The 15,691-nt window shown below is 47.7% G+C and overlaps 1 protein-coding gene across 3 annotated transcripts in view; it reads right to left on the bottom strand.

The window, feature by feature from the left end:
• Nucleotides 1-15,691, bottom strand: part of ITPR1 (inositol 1,4,5-trisphosphate receptor, type 1) — a 304,534-nt gene that overhangs the window by 13,251 nt on the left and 275,592 nt on the right. For all 3 annotated transcript variants that reach the window (XM_012647244.1, XM_012647253.1, XM_012647261.1), the window contains one exon: nucleotides 13,840-14,000. In XM_012647244.1, coding sequence (XP_012502698.1) covers nucleotides 13,840-14,000 — 161 coding nt within the window. The remainder of the gene's footprint in view (nucleotides 1-13,839; nucleotides 14,001-15,691) is intronic.

The raw sequence follows: 15,691 nt of genomic DNA, 5'->3' as shown, positions 1-15,691 counted from the left end.
AAGAAAGTCCCTTCTCTCAAGGTGCTTTAGTCCAAGGACTGCGGCCACGGCTGGGTCTCAGGATGTGGTTCTTTGCTCTGTGGAGCGCCAGGGTAGCCCTAACTCCAGGTCCTGAGTGCCTAGAGTGTGTGCTGGAGGCATGAGGAGGGCTGCTCCTGGCATCCGTGCTCCACGCCTCAGTGGTGGAAGAGAGACACTGACACCCCGCGTCTCATGCTTCTACAGAGGAGAATTGTAATCTTGGGACTGGAAGGCCCTGCCCAAGGAGTACGTAAAACCATAGACAGAAATAATGCATCTTTTTAGGATGTCTATTGTAGTCAATGGTCAATGATTAAAAATATTTTTATATTCAACTCAAAAAATGCCCTGGAGCACAATACGAAGTTCAATGAAATGTTAAAGATAAAACCCAACACTTCAAAGAAAGTCATGCTTGCTGCAAGCCACTTAGGCCACGTGCTCTGCTTTTATAGAGAAAGCTTCATTCTCCATTTTACAGGAGGGCTTCAATGCCAAGACAGGAAAGGGACTTCCTGATCTGGAAATTTACCAATTGCCACCATACAGGTTCTCCCTCGGTGTCCCCTAAATGTCTAACAATGAACAGCTGGGCTAGGAGGGACCCCACTGAAATCCTAAACCACAGGAAACAAGCTCAACTGCAGAGAATTCAAATACCCTGGGTGGCAAGCATTGTTACCTTTTCTGCACTCAAGTGGGTAGATCTCCAAATTTGAGATTCTAGGTGTTGCCGGTGTTTTAATTACATAATCATTCTGGGCTGTTAAGTCAAATCTCAAATTACCAAGGAGCACCTAGCAGTTAGAATCAATGAGCAATTCTAGCAAAACTGTTCTCTCAATTTCCAGTTGCTTTTGCATCCTGTGCGGTGTGGTAAGCTCCAACGTGGTGTAAGGTTCCTCACCAACAGGAACCCCCTTCTCTGCAGAGAGAATCTAAATCTCAAAATGAAAATGTCTGGACTATCCCAATTACTGAAGTGGGAGCAGAGAGAGAACACCTGAATCCAATTACTTTCTCTTTAGCTAAGACTTTCATACAAAATGCTGAGCTTGCTCGAGTGCGGCGTTACCCCAGTGAGCTGGTCAGCCTCTGCTCTCCAGCCAGCCAGTCTAGGCCTAGAAACATTTGCAGAATCTTGCCTGTGTGTCTATTCAAGATCAAAAACATGTCTCAGTGTCTCGCCTGCTAGTACATTTTTTGGGAAAGCCATCTTCAACTAAGACACTGTGTTTGTATGTGAATTCAGCTTGGGCGGGGTGTGTGTGTTCTGTGTATGCAGTCGGGAGGGTAGGGCGGAAGAGGCTTATGGGGTCACTGAGCATCTGTCGGCCACATCTGCCACTCTGGTCTGAGTTGTCCCTCGTTTCCCTCACTCTCCTTGCTGCTGGCATCTCACATACCGATGGCATTAGGCACCGTCTGCCCGGGTCCTCCTACAATCCAGCCAGTGCAGTTCCCGTCACAGCAAGTGCTGCCTCTGTCGGAGCAGACAAACTGACTGAAGCCACAGCCGGAAGCGGGCTGACCGCAAGTGCTAAGGTTCTGGTTAGTTCTTTTCTAGGTAAAGTTGGAAAAGTCCCTGCAAAAGCAAACACTAAAGTTTTAGACACGGGGGTGGCACTGACCAGCCCTTGAAATGTTCTTGACTGGAAAGAGGGAGAGGAGGAGGGAGGGAGGGAGGGAGCATGCGTGTGTGTGTGTGTGTGTGTGTGTGTGTGTGTGTGTGTGTGTGTGTGAGAGAGTGAGAGAGAGAGAGAGAGAGAGAGAGAGAGAGAGAGAGAGAGAGAGACACACACACACACACACACAAGGAGGAGGAAGTTGGATTGTATGATGCAAATGCTAAGCATTCTGAGAAGTGGGGTATTTTTTTCCCCAGGTTCAAATGAAGAGGCTGTTCTGAGAAAGACTGCGAGGTAATCAATCACCTCCTCAGAGCCAGGCTGCTCAGGTAGAGAGTTATTTACCACCTAAACAACTAACATTTATTGCTGAATCCTTTGTTCTTTCACAGCTAGATTAGAGAGTGAGGTGTTTAGGGTGGGAGGCCTGAGGCTAAAAGAAACAGGAGTTAAGACGGGGGTCCCAGAAAAAAAGGGCCCTGTTGCTTCTCTACCCTCGAGAATTCCCTCGGGGAAGAGTCAAGGAAGCAAAGACTGTTCTTTCAGCTCACGTGGCAGCTGCGCTTCTACTGAGCTTACCACGGGGGAAGACAAACCGGACCCTCCCAGAATGCCCAGGGCTGCTCAGGGGACTGGAATGGTCAGAGGGCAGGGAGGGTGGACCTGGAGCAGACGCTGGCCTCGTGTGCAAAACCCCAGACAATGCCTGGGGGAGGAGGGAGGACTGGGGCTAATACTTAACTTTTCTAAAGCAGGAATATAGGACACTCGGTAAACTTCCAATCATTTGTCCCTTTGGTGAGCGAGGGTGATTATTTCCATTGAAAAGAAAATAATCTTTAAAGCTCATTTTTCTAAGATCACAGCAACCCCCCCCCCCAAAAAAAAACCAGAATCTGTTGGACTGGGTGAAAAATGGTGATAATCATCTTTAACTATGTTCAATGAATGACTATGAAATTGCCATTGACAATCCCTGTTATACATTAAAAGAAAAAAACCTAAAAAAATGGATCCCAACTTTAGACAGAGTAAGACCAGTGGCTGGCAGAGGCTCAGAGGGAGGAAGCGGGGAACAGGCAGAGCAGAGGAGTTTCAGGGCAGTGACACTATTCTGTGTGACACCTTAACGGTGGGTACGTGGCATTAGGCATTCGTCCAAACCCAGAAAATGTGTAACACAATGGGTGAACGAACCCAAGGTAAACTCTGGACTTTAATTAATGATAATGTATCCAATACAGGCATATGGATTGTGAATGCGCAGCAGTGATACAAAGTGTTACTAATAGGGGAGAGTGGGGGGAGGGAGACAGAAAGAAAGGGATTGTATGAGAACTCCGTACTTTCTGCCCCTTTTTTTAATAAATCTAAAACTGCTCTAAAAATAAAGTCTATTAATTAGGGGGAAAAAAAAAGATACTACATCTGGAACTTGTTAGCCAGCCCCAAATTCAAGGATTCAGCTTTCTCCGTCCCAAAAGTACAGCAAACTCAAACTACATAAAATATCCCTGTATTTCATAGATTCTGTAAATTTCAACAACGGCCTGTGACATTAGTGCGTCAGTAGAAAGAAGACTGGCCTGGATTCAGAAGCTACAGTTCAGGCTGTGACTCTCCAACGTGTGTACACAGCACAACGAATGAGTGAATGAGTCAGCTAACCAACCTGGTCTGTTTCCTTTTTTTTTTTTCCCCCCAAAGAGATCACCAGCTACCTGCTACCTCACTGGATTATTGCAAGGATCAAATGGCTGTCAAAGTGTCCCATAAACTGGCAAGCATTATGCAAAAAGTATTATAAATCCATATGTCATCTGCCCAAGGTCACAAAGCTAGCATAGAGAGACAGCAGTGCAATGCACACACTGACTCCAGTTTTAGTGCTCGTCTGCTGTGTAAAGTTAGTTCTTCTCTTTCTTTGGGACAAAATTTTAGAGATACCGATTTCTCTTTTACCAACTAAGTCACATGAAGGTTGTCCAAACTGTGCACAAATTAAGATGTCAGTCTGGTTCTGTTTTTGAGCTTTGAATGACATTACCAAAATAGGCCATATTATATAATCTTCAGCTGGGCTGGAATGACCAATGACCCTTTCCAGACACACTCAATGGTTGTTCTTGGATGATACAGCGTGACAAAGACAGGTTCGTGCCAGCAGGGAGAACCACACCCATTTCTGATGAAATCTCTAGGCAGAGCCAGCTGCACAATCATTCTTTCAAGTCATTCTGGGGCCACAGGTGAAGTGTCCCTGGGGCGCCCACAGGGTCGGCGAGAAAGCAGGGTGCACAACTTGGACTGGGGCACAGCCGGGTCCTGGGCACCTGTGGCTGCCAGGTCCAGGGAACCAGAGGTCACAGAAGAGAAAGGTGGGCCGGCTGCCTGTGCTGGACAAGGGCAGGGCCAGCCCGTTTGAGATTCCTAATAAAGAACAATCAGGCAAACTCACCCTTTTCCCAAAATCAGCATCCAAGCTGGCTGACGACATTTCACTTAGGCAACTTCCTCTGCATTTTCAATTAGCTAAGAAATATACCAGAACGTTCCCAGAGCTTACGTACGGGAATTTTTAGCAACTTTTTCTTTTATTCTTTGCCCAAGGTTGCTCTACCTGAGATTTTAGTAATTTTCATTGGTTTCCTTCTATTCTTTCCTGGACTCCATTAGTACTCAACTTTTGTCTTTTAATACTTTTATGCAATAATTTTTTGTTTTAGGCCTAAACATCTTTCCACAGGTCTTTGCTGCTGTTTCAGAAAAAAAATAAATTTATCTTTGAACACACGTACCCCCTCACTAATAAGCTGCTTCACATGCATCGTGCCATCTAAGCTTCGTCATCTGATGGGTTTACGTACCGGACAATTTATCTGGACTGAAATGGTTTTACTCAAGGCCAGCCCTGCCTAGACACACCTTGGGAAAGAAGTGATAGGAAGATGTTATCTTTCTCACCATCTTATAAGAGTCATACAGAGGTGAGAAGGGTACCAGCATCGTCACCATCTGGAAGAAAGATGCCACACAGCTTGTTCTCTTAATCGGGAAGAGATCGCCTGCCATGAGCAGATTCTCCAAATTCCTTAATCCTTGCCAAATCCCCCATTTTCCTAACCTGCCCTTGCACTCTGACCCCAGTGTTGACTAGCTTGCTCACACAGGTCTCCCCCACCTCTGGACACCGCATCCTTGCTCCAGTACAGACCCTGAGGCCCACACCTCCCCGTCTCTATCTCGCGAACTCGCGTCACCACTCCCGACATTGCTTCATGGAATTTTAGAGCTAAAAATGGCATGAGAGACCCTTTGGTTCAACGTCCTCATTTTATAGGTGGTAAAACTGAGGCTCCACAGAGAGAGGGTTTGTGAAAGGTGAGAACCCAGAGGCTTGTCCACCTGTACAACCTTTAAATAAGACTACTATACCTAGATACTAACATCTTTTCCTCATTCTCACATTCCCTAGAGACATGCTAGCAGGCTTCATTTTAAAGAGACAGGTCTTAAAGAATTCCAAATTTATGTACTCTATAAAGACAGTCAAATTCAGAACCTTTTCCAGGTTACAGCATTGTTTTGATTACACACTTCTTAGGAGCATGATGAGACTACAGTCTAGCTCTATCAGATACAGTCAATACTTACAGTGAATAAGAAATAAAGGAGTTACGAAGGCAGTCAGGATGTCTGCAACTGAAGGGGCAAGAGGGGACGTCTGTAGTGGGTGAAAAGGGAGGGAGGCGAGGTGTGGGTGCAGTTGGAGCTTATCAACAAAATCTGTCTGGCTGGGGGAAATGTGTACATATGCAAATGTTTTTTATATATATACAAACATGTACTTACATCCTTGGATGAAATAACCAATGGGGAGAACCGGTTTCACAGGTGGTGAAACCAACCTTTAGCTGGCCGGTCCAACAGTTCTGTGCACAGCCCTCATGTCCTGCAGTCTCAGGGACCAGACTCTTGGGTATACCTGACTCCCCACGTGCTCTGTTTTGGCACATAAATTCCTTTAGGGCAGATTATGGCCCTGCTCCACTCACTGTCACAAACAGCACCTACGACACCCTCCACGAAGGTCAGGATGCGGGAAATTCAGAAGGGAGCACTGGGAGGTCAGTGCAGAAGTAGGCTCCAAATGCCAAGTGCTTCACAATAAAAGAAAAGGGCCTATGGAGTGCTCTGTGGGACGAGGGGTGACTTTATCCCTCTACACTAAAGGGCAGAATGTGTTACAAGGCTGGGTGGGGAAACTTAAGCTCAGCAACTACTTTGTGCAGCTGCCGCCGACACGAACCCAAGCTCCGGCGTGGAGGGTGGGGTGAGAGCAGGCCTGGCCGGCTGGGTGGCGAGTCCAATGACGCTGACACACTATTTCCAGCCACTGGGAAGCCAGTGCCAAATCGCTCTGCGCCTCTCCCTCGCCCTGATATTCTTGAACTCTGCCATGGTGTCAGCTAACTCCAGGAGGCCTTCTGGGAATCACATTTAGAGGGCAGCAAAGGCTGTATCCTCGCCCACGGCTGAGGGCTTTCAGAGCCCAGACGACCTGGTGGCCTCCCAGGTCAGGCAGGAGAGCTGTGGATACGGCACTCCGGAGGCTGAAATGTCGGTGTCCCAGGAATTTATCCGGGCACTCCCTTCCTCCCAGCATCCTCACCGGAATTCCAGCATAGACACCCAAACCCATCACTACACACCTGCGTGAGGCGGAGGGCGTCCAGGTCACTTTACCTGCAGCCGGGACCTGTCTGCCTGACTCACAGAGGTGGCGGAAACTCGGGCGGAAAGCAAGCTGGGGAGAGTTAAGCGCACGCCCCACCGGACTGTCCCTCCCTTGCTCCTATTCCTAAGTGCTGTCCGGCAGGGCCTCCGACTTCTCATTTCCTCGAATTGAGACCCCTCACGATGGCTGTGTGAATTCTTACATTTACTTCTTTACCCTGGTCACCGCTGCCACCATCCCCTCCCCCCACACATCTAGGGCCTGTCCCCCAGTTATGCTCCACAAGGAGCTCGCGGTCTCTTTCTTTCCGAGTTCCTCCCTCTAGCCCCTCGCTCGGTTCCTTGGACCACCCCTCGCAGAAAGCTGCTGTCCCCTTGGTGGCAAGTGCTTGTCTGCAGATTTTATAGCATCAGCTTTCTCCTGGGTCAAGAAAGGTGCAAGACTTCAGCCAGTTCCCCTTGTAAACTGTAAACAGTTCCCCTTGTAAACAGTAGTGACACGCAAGTATTCAGTTCCCATTGTGATCTTTTGCTCTTGTTAACGTGCTGCTTGTGATTTTGTCTCCTTCCTGTGTCTTCTTATCAAATATAGATAAACACGAGGGCTGGGGTCAGATATCCTATTGCCTTTCAGTCTTCTCACAATGTCTCCGCATAGATGTTTAGTAGTATTTAATTCGCTAACAGAATTTATTTGCTTGGAAAATTTACGCTGAGATGTTGTCAGGCAAAAAGGCTCTCTCTTAGATTGTTTTCTTTTTTGTTGTTGCAAATTGCCCACAGCTGTCAGAAAAGCATTCTCCAGGAATTCCGGCTTCTGGCCTCCCCCTTCCTATGTGGAAAGCACCCATGACCTTCTGAGAGCGTTCCGCTTGCTGCCATGTTGACGCTACTTTTGATCTGGAAAACTGCTCCTTCACTTTCATATCGCTATACAGCTCGTTTCTGAAGAAATCAAGTGAACTAATACCTCATGACACAAACTGGAAAATCTGCAATGGAATGTCATGTGTGCGAAATGGGGGTGGTGCAGAGAAAAAGGGGGGGAGAGGGGGAGGAGGAGAAAGGAGGGGGGAGGAAGGTGTCTACCCCAGCTGTGAGAAAAAGTCAGCATCAGGCTTAAAGGATAATGGACCAGACATTCTAATGTTTAATTATCAGGAGTTACACTCATTCAGATGAGTCACCTGGGTGTGGAAGCTCCAGGCTGGCTGTGGTTCCGGGGAACTGTCCTCCTTTTACTCACACACTGCTCTCTCTCCTCAAATCCGGTTATACCAAAGGACATATCATCACTCCCTGTTTGAAGTGTAAGTGAGGGTAGTGAAGTTTACCATATTTTAGCCAGTCAAAATTACTATATATTTCAGATATATCCTTTGCAAGCGCTGCGCTTTATATCCTTCCTCAAATACCCGTCATTTCAACTACCCCCTGTAGTACCTGAGGTGGCTGCCCGAGTGGCTGTGCTGGCGGCAGCAACTCCGAGAATTAAACCCCATCTTGCTGATCCGGGTGTTAGCAGTCTCTCCCACTCTTCTCCCCCCAGGTCCCCGGGGAGCCTGTTCTGCATCTTGCCTCTTTAAAGGGCACTAATGCAGTGTCACTGGGGGAAGGTGTGTGCTGCTGCTCATCCAAGTCAGAAAAACCAGACGACCGACGGCTGCACGTTCTCGACACGGAGGGCGGTGTGCACGTGCACAGACGTACCCACATCTCTAGCCACACACGGACGTGTGGGGCAGGACAGCCTGAGGGCGAGTTCTGATTCAGCAGCTCTGGATTCCAATGTCAGCTCTAGCTCTTCCCCAGCAGCACGACCCGGAGCAGCTGCCCAACCTTCCCGAGCTTTCGGTTCCCATGTGTAAAACGGCAGTAGTGCCACCGACTATGCTGCGATGAGGATAAAAGGAGATGACGCACGTGCAGCGTGTATTTCGTACGTATTGGTTAAATGTGACCTATTACTGGTTATTATCTGATCTGCCCTGCCAGGGCAAAGCAGAGCCCAGCACAGGCCACTCCTGACACGCAGCCTTGGTGTGTTCCCAGACTCTCAGGCTGTCGTGGGGCGGTAGGTTCTGCCCAGTTATTTCACCGTCCACGTTATTAGTCAATTTACGTGTTACCCTGGAGAAGACAAGGTAGCCACAGCAGCTCAAGGTTATCAGAACATTTTGAAATGTGATTGAACAATATTCTATCTGATCACTCAGAAACACCCCTCTAAAAATGTAAGACTTCTGTTAACAGGGAAGAATTCCAAGACATAGAAAGGAAATCTATCTTTAATTAGCAAAAGAGATGCCTTGTATTTAAGTTATTGTTTGGTTTTCTTCACGAAGCTCCCTTCTTAATGCTTCTTGAGTTTCTAACTTTCAAGAATACTTTAGTCTCCTGTATTTGTCTGTAGTAGAAAAATGGGCTGCTGTGTCTTTGTTGGGAATCACATATTGATCTTTTATCTACTACATGCCCACTGTGCAGTATTTAAACTGTCTCAGGCAAAGGACTCACGATGAATTTACCGCTTATTCAGACAGAATACTTCCAACAACATAAGCCTTTCAAATCGTCATCTACAGGCTAACACAAATTCTCAGTTCAGTTGGCACTACAGCAAAGCCAAACGGTGCTAAAGTTATTCAAAAAAGGGTGTGTGGCACAGAAATTATTATGGAAACTTAAATGCAGACCCAAGCTATTAAAAATTTGCTTATTAACTTTAAAAGCTATCACCAAAACTCTTTACGACAGCACCAAAATTCAAGTTCCTATGGGGAAAGGAAACTCAGGGTTTTTTCTCTTGCCTTGAACTGCCAAGGGCTATGTGAGGTCACCCCAGAGTCACATTTCTCTGAAAGCACAGCCCTGTCTGGGGCCTAAGTCAACGAACACGAGACTGTCTCTGCTGGACTAAGTGGCACTCTAAGTTGCCGTGAGGAGGGTTGGCTTCCGTGGTCACGTGAGTGACAGCACCACCTCCCAGCAGGTCCTCGAGCTGAAGGACAAACCTACCAGCAAACCACGCGTGATGTTATGATATAATCTAAGGTGTGTCTTGAATACACAGGACTCAGGGGCCACTCCCCGAATCAAATGAGGTCCTAATTCTGGGCAGTGAAAGCAAGTGGAAGAAACCACTAAACACATGGGTGGAATTCACAAGTATCTTTGCCTGATTCAATGGAGAAAGAACAATAATGTCCAACATGCCCTGCCTCAACCTTTAAGGACACGTAAAGATTTAAAATTTGAGAGAGACGAAGACATAGGGATTTTCCACAATGAGAAGTTCTTAGAGTCAAGATGCCCACTGTGACTTTTCCTAGCAGCAACGTGCCAACAGCTAGGGTGTCTTACAGTCCTAGAACCAAAGGAAATGATGCTTCCACCAGCTCTGCTGTCAGCCCTGCAGCCCCTGCTTCCTGGCTGCCTGTGCTCTAGGCCCATCATCAGTTGCTCTGTCCCCCGTTCCCTCCTCCATGAGTGCCTACCAACCCGCCAGGTCTCATACATCCATCTCATCTGCACTACCCAACGGACGAGTGAGGTGGCATTAACCTCAGTTTACAGACAGGAAACTCAGGTTGGAGAAGTCCCATCACTCGCCCGGGGTCACACCGCTAGCAAGGAGCAGAGCTGAAACCCTTAACCCTGTATCTCCCGCCTCCAGTTCTTGGGCAGCGATGACTTCATGGTAGGCATCAGCCTGGCCGTGGCTTTGCCAGGATATTCCCATCTCCAGTGAAAGGAGAGAGGGGATGACCAGAAGGAGAGAGATGAGAATGTATGATCTGTTATCTTCAGACATAATTAATTAGTGGGTGAACAGCTGGTTGTGAAGTTCTAAACTGTGAGCCAGAGCTCCTTCTCATGTGTCTTCCTTCCCTCCCTCCAGGGATGGCAGGAAAGGCACTGTTGCCATTTACAGAGAGAATACGTCCTGTCCCCTTGACTGTGGGCCAGTTCCAGAAGGAATCAGGAAAGGTGACGTATCTGATCTAGCAGGACTGGCTTGCATTTTCACGCGGTCAAGCAGCCACCAAAGGAGGAAATCCACCTCTGGGACCTGGGTCCAGGCAGGGAGGGCCACGCTCTGCATGCAGCCATGCTGCTCACCTCCCTCGTTCATGACTGGTCAGATGTCATTGTCTCAAAGTCAGTGTGAGTTTCTGAAAACCCTTGTCAACACGGTGCCCCATGCAGATTCGACCAACCAGTTGCTGATTGCAATGACAACCTATTTGACATCCCTGCTGCTGCCGTCTGCGAGGAGCTGCTCCCAGGGCAGCTGGAAAGCTCCTCCACCGGCCTTTCCCACTGGTTCTGTCGGGTGGCCTTGTGGCAGCTGTTATTTCACAAGTCTTTGGGAAGCTCTGGGATCTTCATCAATGGGCTAAAGGAGAGCCGCAGAAGAATGAAACACCGCCAACCTTCTGTCATTAGGCAAGAGGTGGTTTTCCCGAGGCCTGCATGCCCCAGGAGAGCCTGCTCAAAGATTTCTCTTGGGACATGAGGAAAGCAAAAGGGTAGCCAGCCTGCTTTTCCTTCCATCTCAGACACGGCACATCAGCTGCTCCTTCCCTGTCCTCCACAATGGAGTCATTGCAGCCTCCCGGGGGTGGCTTTCCAAAGAGATCAACTGATTTTTCCTCCCAGAAGTCATGGGCAAGATGCCCCACCAAGGAGGGAGGCTTGTAGGGACCCAGTCTCTTGGCGGTGGCTGCCTCGTCCACAGGGCATGGCTGAGTCAGGCCCACAGTGTGGGCTGGTAGCCTCTGTGCTGAGGTCCCATGGGCTCAAGGCCCCCGCTGAACGATTCAGCCGAGCACCCTCAGCTCCCACCTGCTGTGGCTGATGCTCTCTTAGGATGTCTAGTTTCAAGGCTAAGCACCACTGAACACAGTGTTGGCAAAAAGGCACAGCCTTTCAGCTGGTGGATCTAGCACTTCTCTCAGCCATTGCTTAATACACACAACATGTGGTTCCTTAGCAACCTTGACATTCACAGTTAAGAATTCTTTGATGCTACAGATATTTAGGCTCTCTGACGAGAAGTCTCATACAATCAAAGAATGACGCGGATGGGGACGCACACCAAATGCTCGGGTTCTCAGAGCATCGCCGCACAGTGGGCTCTGCCCGGCTTGGGTGGCGGGCTAGAGGTCACCCTGGCTCTTAATCCTCATCAAGTGACTGCTCACAAGACTCCTTTAAGTCTTCATGATTGAGACAGAAACCCAAAAGCGCACCAGAGTTTTCTGTGACCGGAAAGTAAGGTGATTAACAGAAAACTTCAAAACTGGCCCCTGGAAGATTTAAAGATAGGGCCCATTCAGATTCTTTAGAGAGAAGAGAACAAAGTGAGGGGAGAAAAGGGACCTATGACAAGGGTGAAAAGGACAGGTCATCTCCTCTAGACACTAAGGCACTGAATGCAAACGAAGGTCATCATGTGTCCACACAGACAGGTTTGAGTCCGCGTGAATGCTGATTAAATAGCATTTGATTTGCCAGTGTCAACAACTGGGGGAGAAGAAAGGATTTGAGGACTTCTCAGTTAATGTGCCCTGACTCTGGAAACCTCACCTGTGAAAATCTGTACTGGCGCCCATCAGAATTCCTAATCTCCTTAAAAACAAGAGTCTGCTCCCACCCGGCCCAGTATCACCGGTGCCCTCCCGGTCTCCTACCAACAACATGATCGTGGTGTGATTTCCAGACTCAGACGAACCTGGATTTGAATCCTGGCTCTGCTCCTTCCGAGCTGTTCCCAGAAGTCACTCGGCCCCCAGCCTGGCTTTCGTCTGTCAAAGGGGACACACCACCACCCTCATTCTGGAACCTGTGTCTCTCTCTCCCCCTTCTGTGTTCGTTTTTCTCCTTCCCTTCTGCTAATCTATGATCCTTGTGGTTTTTTGTTTTTTTTTTTATGATCCTTGTGTTTTTATCCTTGTCTTTCAAAACCCTTTTCAGAAGTCGTGTCCGCTATGAACCTTCATCCATTTCTCCTCACCCCAAAAGTTCCCTCCTCCTGGCTCCCCACTGAGGGTGATTTTAATGACCAAATACAATGCTAGATGTGGAAGAACTCCACAGACTGCAGAGGGCTGAGGACATATAAAGGATTAGGAATATTTCTCCTCCTCGTTCACATAACCGGTCTGGACAGTCATTTCTTAAACCGGTGTCTGTTTTGCGTCTCCTGTTAGACTCTTACTACTCAAAGGGTGATTCATGGACCTGCAGCGGCGGCATCCCCTGGAAGGTTGTTGGGAATGCAGAATCTCAAGTCCTGGCAGTGACTGCTGAGTAAGAATTTGAATTTTAACAAGCTCTCCAGCTGATACATGTGTACATGAAAATTTGAGAAGCATGGAATGAGACTCTAAGGTCCTCAAGGGTACAGTGGCGCAGAATCCCCAGAAAGGCCTCCGGAACCTAGGAGAGGCCCGCGAGCCTGTGTGATGTGGGTGTTCGGGAAACTAGCACGTGAAGGCTGCCCTGCCGGCGATAAAACCGCGAGCTCTGCGTCCAGGCATACCGTGAAGATACCCATCTGAACAGAGCCCACTTCAAGTATCTTAACATAAAAAGCTTGACAGTTCCATCTGCATGGGAAACACAGGCAGGCTCATTTAGGAGAACTTATTATCAGGTAGCTGGATTGTGTTCGTCTTTCTTAGCAGCTAATGGCTCCCCTGCTGCTCCGAGTGAGTCAGTGCAAACCACAAAGGCTCCCCAGGGTTCAAGGTTCGTGGCTCCTCACTTTGCCATACACCCCTGAACATTTTGATGCAGTGCAGAAAGCACAGGTCTGAAGCACAGCTGGCCCGGGACTCCCACAGCACACGTTCGGTGCCTCCGCAGAGCGCTGCCGGGGAAGAGCTCTCTGAAAACCTGCAGCTGCTTCCCCGCCTTCCCGGGACACGCAGTCCACACTTCCCAACAGCAGGAAGATCAGACTGGGACTCAAATCCCTCCGTCACATGCTCCCCTCCTGACAGTTAGCAGAGCGTCTCCCAGAAAGGCTAGGCTGAGGCCAAACACAAATCATGCTGAACTACACAGAGTGATCATTTTGCTTTTAAGACACCGCTTAGAGACTGGGAGACGGGGGGGAAAAAGAGCATTATCAAGAAGAGAGGCAGAATAACAAAGAGACGGGAACTGGGGCTGTGGAGTTTGATCTGGGTTAAATCTCAGCCCCACGTCCATGTGTCAATCTCTGAGACTCAGCGTCTCCTCCCTTAACAGGCTGACGCCACCTGGCTGGCGGTCCCGAAGATCACTTGAGAGAACACACCAAGTTGACAGAGTACCATGCCTCATCCGTGAGGAGGGCTCGGCCATCATCAGCCGTGGTTTCTCTGCAGGGCGGCTCCCCACCGGCTGCCAGGGCCACGCTCAGAGCACAGAAGCAGGGCCTCCCAGAGACCTTCCCACTCACCTTGATCATTTCTGCCACGTAACTCTCGGGCCCGGTGTATTCTGTGGAGTCCTTTACTTTCACCAGGACGATGAAGCACAGATAGTGCCACATGTTGTGTTCTTCCTTGATGTGCTCTTCAAAGGTGACAGTCTTGTTGTCAAACTTGTCTCTTTCCAAGCCTAAAAAAGAGACGGAAAGCCCACAGCCCCAAATGAGCAGTCATGGCACAGAAAAACCCATCACACAACTGTCAACACAGAGGAGGCTGCTGTCTCCTCTCTCTATAAGGAGTTGGATTCTACTGGCCTTATAAATGCATTCACTTTCCCATTACGGCAGGAAAACACAGGTGTGAATCAGACAGACCCCAGTTTGAATCCCACCTGCGCCACTTACCAGTGGCTGCGTAAGCTCCATGTGCCTTAGTGGCCTTGTCAGTGAATGAGAAGACAGCCACCCAGGCTGCAGGAGTGTTCAGGGGTTAGATGGCAACACGTGCGACACACTCACATACAGCAGGCAACCAGTGACGGAGAGGTCCCTTTGCCCAGGTAAATGCCAAATGCAGACATGTTAAAAAAGTTTTTTGAGGAGACAGAATAAAGACAATAAGAACTTTAACCAAATTGTGAACTCTAGTTGGTAAGTTTATATTTTGATGAGGTCTGGGTGAGCAATTCTGAAACTAGTTTCTATGTATTCTAGGATCAAGCAAATAAATAAATATATTGTAGATAATGGGAGCCAAATTCCTCACTGCCAAAGAAGGGAACACAAATATGGAAAGGGAGAAAGACAGAATAAATCCTGTAATTTTGAATTTTTTTCTAAAAATAGATATGGATGTGTGTAGATACACACACGTATGTACACACACACACACACACACACACACACACACGGATACACATACACCTGTCCTCTAGATCTGCACCCTAATGAACCCTGGGAGCAGCATCGATAGGAATGAGCACACCTAGTCCCCAAATCTTGGCTTTTAAATACCATTCTCCACTGAAAAGAACCAAGGATCTTTAGAGAAATGGCTGATTCCAGGGCTGGGTCAGGAAAGGCACAATGTGAGTCTGAGCCTGGAATATCTTATGGTGCCGAAGAAGAAAGTACAAAGAAAATGGTAATGATATGACTACACACAGAAGCCAGCTCAAAGGGGCTCTCTGGACAAATCTGGAGCAATCTGAGCATCAAATAATGACAGCAAAAGATTATAGTCCACCGAATAAGATAAAAATCCACGAGTCCATGTTATTACAAATAAAAATATACAAACATACACGGGGAGAAGAAAAATTCTTTCTTAAAATAAAAAGCCAATTAACAAATGTGGAAATAATAATAAAATAAGGAAATCATTTGGCAACCATCATAATAGTAGATTCAGGCAAGAATCATGAATGGATGCTAAAACTAGTGGGTGAAAATTTAACATAGGTAAGAAGGGGATATTTACAAAGTGTCAAACTGTCTTCCCATAAAGAGAAGCTTGCAGTGGAGAAACCTGGCAATTACCACCTTAAACAAGTGATCAAAGTTAATGTCACCAGTTATCATATGAATCAGCATCATGTGCCTCCTGATATGATGCAATGAGGTGAATACAACATGTCTTTGATATTCTTGTGAAAAATACATACCCTCATCTTGTCTGATGAGGAAACATCAGACAAATGCATATCAAGGGACATTCTACAAAATAACTGACCTATATTCTTAAAATATGTCAGTGGAGGCTAAACAGATACGGTGACTGAGTGACCTGGGATTTGCAAAGGACATTACTGGAATGAGGGTGAAATCTAAATAATGTCTGTAGATTAGAGACTAATATTGTATGTTTTATTTATTTATT

This window comes from Propithecus coquereli, unplaced genomic scaffold, assembly GCF_000956105.1.
Source record: "Propithecus coquereli isolate 6110/MARCELLA unplaced genomic scaffold, Pcoq_1.0 Scaffold107, whole genome shotgun sequence".
In the NCBI taxonomy this organism is placed as follows: domain Eukaryota; kingdom Metazoa; phylum Chordata; class Mammalia; order Primates; family Indriidae; genus Propithecus; species Propithecus coquereli.
Note: the sequence above shows the minus strand (reverse complement) of the source record. Positions and strands in the feature narration are given on the sequence as shown.